General features: G+C 35.6%; 1 protein-coding gene across 2 annotated transcripts in view; it reads right to left on the bottom strand.

The window, feature by feature from the left end:
• The window catches only part of RELN (reelin), a 466,847-nt gene that overhangs the window by 18,967 nt on the left and 434,299 nt on the right, over window positions 1–13,581 (bottom strand). For both annotated transcript variants that reach the window (XM_063099074.1, XM_063099073.1), the window contains exons 51-57: window positions 10,303–10,457; window positions 9,036–9,250; window positions 6,665–6,842; window positions 4,250–4,425; window positions 4,003–4,109; window positions 2,616–2,858; window positions 1,867–2,042 (exon numbers count right to left, since the gene is read on the bottom strand). In XM_063099074.1, the coding sequence (XP_062955144.1) occupies window positions 1,867–2,042; window positions 2,616–2,858; window positions 4,003–4,109; window positions 4,250–4,425; window positions 6,665–6,842; window positions 9,036–9,250; window positions 10,303–10,457 (1,250 nt within the window). The remainder of the gene's footprint in view (window positions 1–1,866; window positions 2,043–2,615; window positions 2,859–4,002; window positions 4,110–4,249; window positions 4,426–6,664; window positions 6,843–9,035; window positions 9,251–10,302; window positions 10,458–13,581) is intronic.

Here is a 13,581-nt window from a genome sequence, read left to right as displayed (position 1 = left end):
AGAATGGAGGTGGTAATAGTGCAAGCAGAGAATATTAGGATGCCAGGAACACTGGAAATTAGAATTAAAAGGATGCAGTAACTGATTAGACGTGAAAAGTGAAAAGAGAAAAATCCAAGACTACTGTAACATGTCAAGCTAGTTACTAGGTGAAAGGTGGTGCCATCAACAGAAATAGGAAAATCGGAACGAGGAGTTGGTATGGGGAGGGAAGGTATTAAGTTCACTGCTAGACATGTTGAGTTGAGGGGTCAGTGAGCAAAGCTGCAGACATGTGTACGGGCTATCAAAAATACTGAACTAATTGTTAGTGAGCCAGTCAAGGCTGGATATGCAGTTTTGCTCTTGAAGATGCGATACTTGAAGTCACAGGATTGGATAAAATTCCCAAAGGCGAGAATGTCTGTGGAGAGAGAGGAAAGCATACTGAGAAAGGCTGACATTTAGAGGGTTGAGGGAAGAAGAGGAGCCAAAAAGGAGACAGAAGCAGTTATCAAAGAGGTAAGAGGAGAACCAGCAGAGAACCCAGAAGCCAAGGGGAAAGAGAACTCCACAAGGTGGAGGGGCAAAAACAACAGTGTCAATCAAACAGTACAGAGAGAAAAGCAAAGGTGAGGAATGGGCCAGAGCTGTTGGATGTGGTGTGCAGAGTCTATGATGACTCTCAAGAATGCAGTTTTAGTGATAGTTTACTAAATTTCTGGGGACAAACTTTTTTTTTTTTTTTTTTTAAACAAATTGACTTGGTTAGAGAAAAAAATTGCCGTCTCTTCTGTTCTGGGTTGACAGAAGCAGCAAAAGAGGATGCCCCGATCTACTCAATCGAATATGATGCCCTAATGTGGCCACAGTGTGGGCCTGGTGGAGGGAAACCTTCACTCTTCAGGGACATGGCTTGGGAGTATGGGTGGCATAACACTGGACGTGACCGTGAACACCCTTCACGTCACTTAATTAAGAACAGTCCCGAGGCAGTGGTAGCATTTGGGGAGACGCTTCATCCTCTGGTCTCTGGAGGAAAGTTTAACATAGAGCCCAGGCAAAAAGCCAATACATTTTTTATTTCTGCTAATAATAATTCTTACTATTAACCATCATTGTAGTACAATTTTTAAAATAAGGGCATTAGAATAATTAATGTCTTTATAACGATCTAGTAATAAGCTGCATTTCTGTAATGCCTTTTAAAAAGTGTGGTTTGCAATCCAGAGCCATCAGTTGATACTGCTTATCTTCATCTCTGAATGTCTGAGTATTCATTACCTGGCACTGTGCCTTCCCTTCTGTCCTTCGATATGAATAAAATGTGCAGTTTAAAAGATTTTAGAGTCTCCTCTAATTCTTTGGGGGTTTGGGAAGTTCCAACCGGGCGAATGTACAGGTTTGTGTAGTCAGGGACAAGGGAAAATGAAAAGATATACTGAAAAAAAATAGACGAAGGGGGAAATGGCTTGATGCTTGTGATAGGCGTAAAGTAAGAGAAAGAGGCAGAAAAACGGTGGGAGTGGGGGATGGAGAGAGAATTATGCAACATAATAAAGAGTTACAGAGAGCTAAAAGCAGACAGCGGCACCTATTTGAGCTTTTTATTTACAAGGTTTGGGAGACTGAAATCAATGTTACACATATGAGACGTAACACAGTTATATTTCCTGCTATGTCCCAACATATTTAGAAATGTTATCTGTGCTCAAATAATCATACCTGAATAAAAGCCTTTACAAAAGATGACCTCTTTTTACTCATAAGATGAAGTCTCTTTTAATGAATAAAATCAATCATTTCCTTATAGTTGTCAAAAAAACATTCTGTCCCACCCCCCAAATGTAACTCTGCATCCTGACATGAAAAGCCACTTCCCCTTACTTTAAACTGCATCATGTATCCTGGCTGTATAATGAGTTCTCGGGAGGAGAGAGCGTTGTGAGTCTTGTCCTTCTTTTTATTTGGCCAGTAGAGGTGGAAGGATGGATTGCCACAGAACCCTGCTGTCCTGACTGCATTAGGGTAAAAACTCCAGTTTTCTTCATGAGAAGTGCCTTCTGTTAAGATAAATAGGAAGCAATATGGCATGTTATTCTCATGAACTGATTGGTTTATTGTTGAATCACTTAAACATTTATGCTCTAGCTTTTTGCTTACTCTTTAGGATTTTTATCTTATTTAATTGGTATAATATATAAATCCAAGGTGAGAAATAACAGTGTGAGAGGATTATTAAATGCTAGTATAATTATTACCCCATTTAGAAAATGTAATTGCCAGTCGGCACCATTACAAAGTTCTTGGTATACTTTTTAAGCCAGTGCAATATGTATCTCTGTGATATGGAGATTACTAAAGAAACTAAAATTATTTGGGGGCATTGAAATTCCAAATTACATTTAAAGCTAGTCACTTTGTCTGTAACAGGATTTATTAAATTCTCAGAGGACATTTCAGCAAGCAGCCAACTTTGAAGATTTATAAACCACTGGGCAAAATAAGAGCGAACATGTGTTGAGCAGGACTATGTGTTAGGCACTCTTCTAAATGCTTCTCATGTGTAACTCATCTGAGGACAGAAGTAAACAAAAGGCTCATAAAAGAAAACTGTTCAATGTCTTGTCTCTTACCATCATCAAAAGTGTCCACCAATTGGCTGGGATTGATTTCTGCTCCTCCAATCAAAATGTTGTCTAGTGCCCACTGGGCACGCTCCACCCCAGAGACCACAATTCCATTGCTGATCACAAAGGGCTGCCACCAGCGAAGCCGAGTGGTGTTGGTGAGGGCATCCTCGGGAAGGAGTATGTAGTCATGTCTAACAGAAATGTATTTCTGGTAATCCATCTCATGCAGCAAAGTCCAAGTAATTCCTATAATAACAAACATACCAACATAATAACATATCTGGGGGAAAAACCCCATAAACCACCAGTGTACTGCAGGCACTGGAAGCGGCCCAAAGAAATCTTGAACTAGGAAAGGAGAATTGATTTTGCCGTCTTTAACGTAGGTATTCACCACTTATGAACATTGTTTCAATATGAGGCCAGTAATATGAGGGGAAGGATATTTAGAAATACTCGGCCAAAGTAAAAATAATATATTTTCTGCTTTTAAAATCTAGATTCTTATATAGCTTATTTCTCATATATAATACTTCTTATATATTTTATTTCTCATATATACCCAGGTTTTGCATATTTCTAGTATTTTAAAAATATAGCTATTATAATTCTATGCAATTTGTAATTAGTTGGACTGGTATGTTATCTCTTATTGCTTGATAAGACTGTAGGCGGATGTTTAAATTACTTAGGAAAATACCTTTCAAATATCCTAAAATACTTTAGGGTCATCTATCTATCAGCTAGTTATTAAGAATGATATCTATCTGCTGAAGCAGATTTTCTAAAGACATCATGGTATTACTGGTTTTAGCTACTCCAAAATAATAAAAAAGAAATTTATTAAAATATTCTATGACACTCATGAATTCAGACTATTTTCTTTCACAACTAATGAAGTTTTGTTTTAGATCCTCTATAGCATTTTAACATGCTTGTTCACACAAAAGCTTTTAAAATGCTTTAAAATGTTTTAAAAATGATCTTTTACTTGGAAAATAATACAAAATTTATTTCTTAATTGTATCATTTATAATCAAGCTTCAGTTAAGCATAGAGGGTATTTTCTTTATTCATAAAATTTGGAGTTTGTTTTTTAATGTGGTTTCTCTCTTGGCCCCTTTTGGGGGTAGATTTTCCATAACACAGAGGTCACATGAATAAATTTTTTTTTTCTTGGTAGCTGGCTGGTATGCAGATCCAAACCCTTGACTTTGGTGTTATCAACATATATAAAACATGTAATGTAAACAAGATCTTTAGCTTTTTCTTTGTGACTTTCACGATTCGCATTGCGAAGTCAGCAAAGCTTGGCAGAGACTTTTCTGAGGGATGCTGGATGAAATTTGGGAATCTGCTCCAAGGCATAGTTTTCACCCCTGAAACGTGCCTCCATTTGTAGAGTAGTCCAGCAGCACGCCTTCCTTCCGGCAGATGGGCCGATGGCAAGAGGTCATGTTGTTTTCACTACCGATGCGTCCCCAGTACTGCAGGAATCTGAATGCAAGCACATATCGTGCATCAGAAAAATTAATTAGAACATACTCAAGTCCTGGATAACAACTTTTTCCATATGTGTTCCTTGCTTTGGGACCAATTTGCTATGTTGTGACAGAAATAACAAAAACTTGACCTACTTTGCACCTCTGAGATCCAAATCTTGAGTAATTGCTTGTCTCACAGTGGATCCCCCAAAATAGAGTGCAGTGTCCTCGGCAAGAATTCCACACTCAGTGCAAGTGCTTCCTCCTTCTAAGGACATCCATAAGTCAGGTTTGATTTCTTCACTGTCGAAGCGTTCCTTCAGGAAAGTCTGGAAAAAAATAAGCGAGATCTGATTAAAAATAACAATTTCAGATGATAACTATGGAATACTTAAGACATACAGAGTTACATCTTGGACTTAAAAAAAATAGAGCTGATTTGAAATGCTTTCCCCAAGATATTAAAAAAAAAAAAAAGAAACAGGATATCTCCACAACGTTCTTTTCCTTCCGACAGTGAAGATTATTTAAACTGCTTAAATAGTGTTTAGTAATTGGAATTTAAAGTCTAGAGAAAATCTTAAAACAACGGTAATGCTGACTACAGTAATGCTCCTATTTGTAAAAAAGTTACTTAAGCATATAATCCCAAATATGTATATTTATTTACACATTATATAAAAGTATTATTGTAATTTATTATAGAACATGCAGAAAAAATGGAAATTTAAAGGAATAAGGTAAAATATAAACAGACGTGCTAGCATTCCCCCCACCCCCACATTCCCCAGTGGGTTGTCCTGGAGTGTATGCCCTCCACTTGGGGTCTGCTTTGGGCAGTCAGAACCCTTCAGCTTCTAGCACAGAATGAACCTAGAATGTCTGTATGGTTGGGAAGGGATATTCAAAACCAAAACTTTCTGTATAAAGTCATAAGAAAATAAAACTTAGAAGGCAGTTTGAAAGACTTTTTGCGTGTTTATCAGGGCCAAGTTGCAGGGTAACGGGGAGAAGTACTCAAAATCAAGAATGAAATATCTTCCCTGGGTCTCCAGTTTATCTTTTTAACTAAGAATGATCAACAACCAGGAATAGTCTATTTTCCAAGAGAGTAGATAAAGTATTAAAAGTTCATGACTACATATTATGTAAAATTAGCTTATCCCTCATTATCATAGTCAAGATCTTGATTTTTCTATTCATTCTATCCATAGTACATTCATTTTGTCCATAATACAGTTTGGCATTAGGTTAAAATACATTTTTTAAAAAAATGATGAAAATATATCATGAAAAACTTTGTTATGGTTGCAATTGCAGTAACTGTGTGTAGCAAAACTATATTTTTCAGTTCTTTAGTAGAGTCATCTAGTTGCCACCTTATTGTATAATATAAATGATTTAAGTAGGCCCTCTGTTCCTTAAGCTTAAAATATAATCACCTTTATAGTTAAAGACATGCAGTCACAGGTCAGTCTTACTTTCCCTCAATAATGGTTAGCAAATGAATACAATTTTATGAATGAAGATTTATGTGTAAGAATACAAGTCAGAAGAAATGCATGGTTAACCATGTAAACGCTCATTGGAAAGATTTGAATCAGAGTTCATATCATAGATTTGTACAATTTTTCACCCAACTGAGGAATACTAATGAAATTTGAATGTTTATGAAAGAACCTAGTATTTTTTTTTTTTAGTTTATTCATTACCTGTGGCATATAAAAAGCCATATTTCTCATGTGATAACCTCATTTGTTAACAAAGGACTAACGTCTTCAGACATAAGTAAGAATTGTTCCAATTTCATTTTTAAAACTTTTCAATTGCAAAGTTGTTGAAGTATTGGAGAAAATAACAATAACAGAACAGGTTTTGTTTACACTGCCTCTCATATGTTGGATTTCAGTCACCCGTGTTTTTTCAGCTCAGTCATTTTTCTGTTACAATAATGATGAATGTGCTGTATTTATTCAAAGAAATAGAATATGTATATGGCAACTGTGTTGGGCAACCGTATTTGCTCTGCATATTAAATAATAATGTAACAGCTAAGGCTTCCAAAAATGACCTCTCTATTCTTAATATACAGCCACATTTCAGCAGACAACAAATCAGACAAATTTCTGAACAAAATTCAGGTGCAGAATGTTTTGAAAATTTCATCTTTTCTAATAATGTATGTATATTATTTGGTTTATTTCATAACAACAAAAACAACAGCGACCTCCTTCAAATAGTGTATCGATTAAAAAAGTGAAGTAAACAAGGCTTAATATTGACTTTAAATTAAGAGTCTGCTTAAGAAAAAAGAAACCCAGAGTGTTTATTTTCTTTAATCCACACAGTCTGGCTTATTTTATGAATTGGGTAAATAATACTAGAACTTGATCCTAACATTTTTGTATCTAAGAAACCTAAGCATATTTCTTTAGTTTCTCTCCAAAGGATTTATTTCCTGAGGAACCCAAAGGACATTGTTACAGACTGCCAGTCTCACTTGTAAGTTGGTTTTTAGGCGTGGCCTGTAATATGAGTAAATGCTTCTGTCAGGGGCTTTAATGTTACCTTCAGAGTGTGAGTCAAGTAGCAGTTTGGCCCAGAGTACCCCGGATCACAGATGCACTGTTCCTTCAAGCAATCTCCATGGCCCCTGCAGTTATCCAAGCACCCAGGGCCCAGGTAGAAATTATCGATCGCCCACTGCATATCCGAATACTTCTGATAGAACCTAAACCTTACTGGACTATTGACAATGCAAAAGAAAAGGAGCAAAAAACAAAAGTTAACTTTATTCAGGTTCATTTTCCTGCATGCATATTTAAAACTCAAAAGAAAAAACATATGAGACACTCTCACCCGACAAAATGGGTTAATAAAAAATGTTTTCTGACTATCATTGTCTTTGTATTTCTAGTAATAGAACTTTAAAGCTGGTTTCATTTAAATTTTATAATATCTAAGCAAACTTGCAAAACACAATGAAAATCAGTGGAATCTCTATTTTAAGCAACAGGAACATTTACAAATATAAATCTGTAACTTTTATAAATCAGGTTTCTTATGAACTGGCGTTCAGTGGTTATGATGCAATTTAGATTCACTAATCGCATGTCTGAAATTGTCCAGCAGGTGAGTGAAGCCTTTGACAGACCCTGGTCGGCACACACAGCCCTCAGGTGACTGGGAAACAGCAACTTCTGAATTCCCTGAAGACAATCAGTATTCGCAGAGTAACTGTACTAATTTGAAAACAATTTTGAAAGGGTTATATTAAACGACACTTTCCCTGAGATTTTAATTTCATCATTGTTCTTTTCTGTCTTCTAGCGAAAAAACAAGTCTCATAATTAACCTTATATTAAGATACACCACACTATTTTGGTTTAAGGAGTCCAAAGTGCATGAAGGAACTTTCTGCGGCAATATAAATGTTCTGTATCTTGTTTTATGTGGTAGTTACATGGGTTATACGGTAGTACAAACTTACTGATCTGAACAGTTGAGATGTATGCATTTTACTAAATGTAAATTATACCTCATTATTGAAAAAAAAGAGAAAGGAAAGGGGAGATGAGTCTATGATGGACATTGTAGTGGTTCCCTGGCATCCATTTCACTCCAGATGATTCATATGAGATAATCGTTGTAATATAATAACCCCTGGCTATTAAGTGGCTCAGGAATGGGCTAACTTGTACCAACGGGATGTAAGAAGGTGCTTATTCTGGCTCACTTGAAAAGAAAGCACTCTCTTTTTCTCCCATTGGACATAGGTAAGGAAGCATTCTGCTCCAGTATTCTGCTGTCTTATGTTCCATAGTGGAACTAGCCTGAGAGCTGAGCATGACACTAATGCTGTGGACAGCAGAGAAAGGAATAAGAGAGTTAGAAAGAACCATGTTCTTGAAGACTTTGTTGAACTTACGAATCAACCAATCCTAAAGTCTATTTATTTTTGGATTCTTTCATTATAAATATAATAAATTTCAGTTTTAACTGTACCAGTTTGAATTGGGTTTCTGTTACCTGCAGCTGAAAGCATCCTGATTTAGTTTCCTACTTAGCATGTTAATTAAATAAGCCCTTTAGATTTATTCCAGAAAACTGTGCAGGGTCATATAGCAAATGATATCTATGGGACACTGGAAAAGCCATGTGTGAGCACCTTATTCAAAGGCTCTGTATGTTTGATCATATATTATAATCTGTTTTACAAGAAGGTTCTTCATTTGACCAGAATATATGATTACTACAGTAGAGGTGCACCTGTCATTTTCTTTAATGGATCTGTTTTCCTAATATTACAGTAGAATGGAAATCTTTTCAAATTGCCTTAAATTAACACATTCACATACTTTCCAGATCACAGACTTTAATCGCCTCAGCTCACCAGTGCTGCAGGCTAATTACTTTTCCTGCAGGTGCAGAACATAATGCTTTGATAAAAGAAAAATGAAATCTATGAGCCATACTTGTACAAATAGCAAGAATAGTTAGGACTTGTACAAACAGCATGAAGAGTTAGGAGTCCTATGAATAGCATGAAGAGTTAGGATTTGCCCTGGCTTGGACTATCATGGATCGAAAGGCGGTAATGTGGGAAGCATGTGGTACATGGTGGGCCAGTCTACAGGTCGATAAGGTAGCCCACACCTTTTCATCTGGCTCCAAGACCATCACTATTGCTCTGTCCCCACTTGAGGACACTGAGGTGTGGAAAATGGAAGGGCTTGCCAAGGCCATTTTGTCAAGTCTGAGGATTACAATTTGAAATCTCCTGAAGTTGGCTCATCATAGAAGCACCAATTAGAGAACCTTTAGAGTTAGGGAGGAAGAGAGCACTTTACCCACAATTACACATAATTTCCAGCTTGACAACAGTCCCTTACCAACTTCTGGGTGCCTGGAACCAGGCTTAATTTAGTTTTCTACTTACTTTCCCACTAAGTTTTCAGGAAGTGGGTAGGTGATCCTTTTCCACCCCTTAGTTGGAAAGAAGACAGATGGCTGAGAGACACTTCCAGAGCATTTTGGGTCAGCAGGTAAGCACTGAGGGACCAGATAATTCCAGCTCACACCGAAGTCAGTAGAATACTGCACATGAATTTGATTCTGGGCAATTTTTTCAGACACTTTACACCCAACAGAGATCTAATAAATGGAAAAACAAGATCATGAAGGTATTAAAACCATATTACCATGTTTCTGCTCTAGAGACTTGGCAGCAAGAAAGCTGCTAATCACTTGATATACACTGTGCCACCTCCATCCGGTATTTTCAGGTTCATTTTGTTCTGCTGATGGACAGGGGAAGTCAACGTTGTTGCCCAAGGTGACGACTTATAGAAAGTGACAAATATATTGTGTAGGGGGCTTAGAGAGAAGCTGAAACCTGCGCTTCTGCCATGCTGGCTGATTGCAGGGAGGCCTGGGCCTACTCTTACAAATCGTTTGTTGTGTTAATGGTCTGGCAGTTCTATTTGGCAGAATACTTGACCAAGAAGAATTGCGAACAGCTTTACCAATTTAACTATTTTGTTGTACAATTTATGACTCAATAAATCACTTTCAACTACAAGTAAGATGCAGTGCCGTGATGACAGAAGGTACTTTTAACAAGGCACAGCACCCTTCGTTGATGGAGATAGTCGTTATGTGACATTTGTTGCTAATACAGTGGGGTTTAGGTGGATGGAATAAATTGGTTGACATAAAATCTTGGCTAAAACATTGGTAAAAGTTGATGTTGGCACTAATACTAATCATGCCTTTGTTTTCTGTAATTTCCTTTCTCCAGGAACATCCAAATGGTCTTGTAAAAGAAAAATTAGAAATAACAATTATAGCTTTAATCTTCTCTAAAAGATATAATTTGCCTAAGTCATATAATGACTTAACTCAGGGATTTGGAATTAGTATTCTACATTTTTATCATCAGTATTTTGCTCTATCAGTATTTAATCATGAGTAAAAACATATTTACTCTTACAAAAGTTTCATCTTGAAATAGTTCAGAAATAAAATACTTTTAAGCATTAAGCAATATATAGTTCAATTGTATATTTCCTTACTATCAAATTTTATTTTTCAAAGTATATGTTAAGTACATGAAATATTAGATGATCTTTGTCTCTACAATGTTTTTGATTTGTTTTGCTGCTAACATATTTTTTTTTATGTAATTGAGACCATATTGTTTTCACCTTGAATTGCATAATCCAGCCTTCGGTGGGAGTCAGGTCATGGGTCACTGTGTACACCTCTCGTCCGTCATGACTGCCACAGATCATGACACCATCAGGGGAGTCACAAAATCTTTCTACTGTACAATCATCATGGAATAGCCAATGCTCATTCACTTAAAAAAAAAAAGACAAAAGTCTTATGGCAAATCAAGACAAAAGTATTTGAAGCAAGCTTTCACTTTAGGAAAGGTCTAGAATAACCTTAGTAGAAATCTCTCTTATAATATATTACATATAATCTATAGGCAAAACATTAATGTAAACACACTGTTTTAGGAACATGGATACTGGGAGGATTGAGATGTACCTAAACAGTGTAGATTTTAGTATACAGTTGAAATAAAAGCATTTGTATCTTATGTGGTATAAGTGAAAATCAAAGGGAAATATCCATTTTTTCTGACAGATATTTAGCTTTTTAGGCAGCATCTAAAGGAGCAGAAAGAATTTTTAGTAATAGAGAGTGGAAAAGAGTTAGGTACTTCTACTCAAATTCTGGTAGTTTTATCTGGGTAAATAAAAGTTTATATAATCTGTATAACTGATATATAAAAACTGCATACATTTAATATATACATCGTGATGAGTTTGGACATACATATATACCCCGTCATACAATCACCACAATCAAGATATCCATCATCTCAAAAATTTGCTTGTGTTCTTTTGTGTGGGTTGTTTTTTTTTTGTTTGTTTTTTTTTTTTTTTGGTAAGAACACCTAACACGAGCCCTATCCTCAATATATTTTAAAGTGCAAGACACTGTATTGTTAACTATAGGTACTATGTTGTACAGCAGATGTCTAGAACTTATTCATCTTGCATAACAGAAACTTTATACCGATGGAAAAATGATTCCCCATTTCTTCCTCCCCCAGGTCCTGACAATCACCCTATTAAATTATAAACAAATGATTTTTTGGGTCCAGAAATGATTTGAGAAAAATTAAAACTTTGCATTGTGCAATTTGTTATAAATGCTACTTTTAAGTCCTGAAATATGAAGCTGTACTTAATTGGCAAAAATCAAAATAAAGTATTATAAAGAGGTTATTTAAGAAACTAGGGTTATCTCTAAAATAATACTGTCATAGTTTACCTTGGTAATATTATTATTTGATTAATTAGGCATGAATATTTAAATATTCTAAATAGATATTTCTTTCAATAAATCTGAATCCTCTTCAAAACCAGATCAACAGTTAAACTTTGAGAAAATGTACTTAGCAATAAATTGAATTGATTAGCGCAGAGTACATCCTATGTGTTGAGCCTCTCTCTCTTACACACGCGCGCACACACAACACACACACACACACACACACACACACACACACACACACCCTCAAAATTCCCTGTCTCTTCTGGAAGAGGTATTTTTACATCATCATTTTATGCCAGAAAGGTTATAACTTAAACAGATCCATAAACTACATCTAATTCATGATATACTTTGATTTTATAGATCCAACTTTTCCCGAAAGGTTCCCTGGTTAGCCCCAGTATTTACTGTGGAGATAAACAGGTGCAGCTGGAAGCCTGGGGCTACCGTGCAAGCAGCAGAGTTGGATGGCCTCAGAAGATCCAGAGAAGAGGTCAACAATTTAATTGTAATTCAGCCTTTATTCATACTGTGTCCTTTTGATTCCATCTGAGCATAGTAAGTGCCTGTAGAACAAGCAGCTTATCTTTGTGACTCAAATGGCTACCACAATACCATCTGTGTTTTCACTCAGAGGGATTTGGAGCCATGTTTAATCCTACATCACAGACAGGACTCAAGGGTCAAAGTGCACAGAGATTTGAATCCCAATAAGAATACTCTGAGCAAGGTTTTTCTGGTGTACATATTTCACTTTGTTAGAACTCTGCAGTCCTGATGAAAGAGGAGTAATCAACTAACTTATCAATCTATTCTGTAATATCAGAAACTACTTCTGTAAGAAGATGTTACAGTTTCTAGGAACACCATTTTTACAAGACAGACAGGAGCCAGAAAATTCGTTCCTTTAATTGTATATCACCAATTAAGCCTAAAGTAAAAATCAGTATTTTAGGAACTTGAAAAACTAGTCTGTATTTGCTTTTATTCATACAGAAGCAGTGTTTAAATTGTGTCTGATCATAAACTCACTTATGTAAATCATTACACAGAGAAAAATAAATGAGTAATTTAGCAAAGCTCTGAACCAGTCTATGTAACCGTATCTCAATAACCTTCTTAAGAGAATAAGATTACTTGGTGGTGGTGAGGGACATTTTAAGCTTTTTATTTACAAGGGTGTTATTTAGTAAATATTTGCAGTTACACCACTGTGTCATATGATGTACTAATAAGTGAATTAATGAAATTAATTAACCTAAATATTCAGTAACATCAAAATGATAAAATAAGTTATGATGCAATATTATACAGCTATTAAAATTTTATTTTCAAATATACTTAAGGACATGAGGAAATGATCAGGATTTAATTCTAAATGAAAAAAGCAGGCTACAAAATACATATAATTTAAGATTATAATTTTGGTAAATATAAATGCATAGAAAGAAATATTCCAAAAAATATGCCAAAACATTGACAATGGTTATCTCCTGTGTGCTTTTTATTTTCAACTTCATGATTTTCTGTATTTTTTCTATTTTACTCTTTGAGCATGTATTATTTTGACAATAAAAATAAATAATTAAGTATTTTAAATTATGAAAATTCCTCAAATTTTAATTGTTTCCCAGCACATGCGATTCCTCTGGAAGGTTCTTATCAGTGTTCTTACTGTAAAATTATCTAGATTGTCTTTGTTGTGCAAGATGGTAGGGCTGAGTTGGGTATGACATGCAGTACCACTGTCTTAACCTATAGAGATATAATATTATATCTATTTTCACTGTTTGGACACATTTGCAATGTTGGGATGAGACACATAATTAAACATCACTACTTTATCTGAAGATACTATGTTTTGTGTCATATAACCAAGAATGTGGCATGGTAAAGACACATACTTAATATAACACACCACTTTAAAAAAAAGGTGACCTGAATAGTGTCATGAAATGAAAGAGAACAAGACACTAAACATAAGAATAGCAGAAAGAGGTCCTTCCTAGTCCACCAGCATCACTGAACGACCCCTGTGGAGAATGAAGAGCAAGGCCTGGGACATGATCTGAAACTTGAGATGCCATCACCAATGTGTCTGACATGCAGCAAAACAAAACAGTCGTCTTTGGATA

Source organism: Cynocephalus volans, chromosome 6 (assembly GCF_027409185.1).
Source record: "Cynocephalus volans isolate mCynVol1 chromosome 6, mCynVol1.pri, whole genome shotgun sequence".
Lineage (NCBI taxonomy): Eukaryota > Metazoa > Chordata > Mammalia > Dermoptera > Cynocephalidae > Cynocephalus > Cynocephalus volans.
The sequence above is the reverse complement of the archived record's forward strand: the minus strand, read 5'-3'. Positions and strand labels throughout refer to the sequence as shown.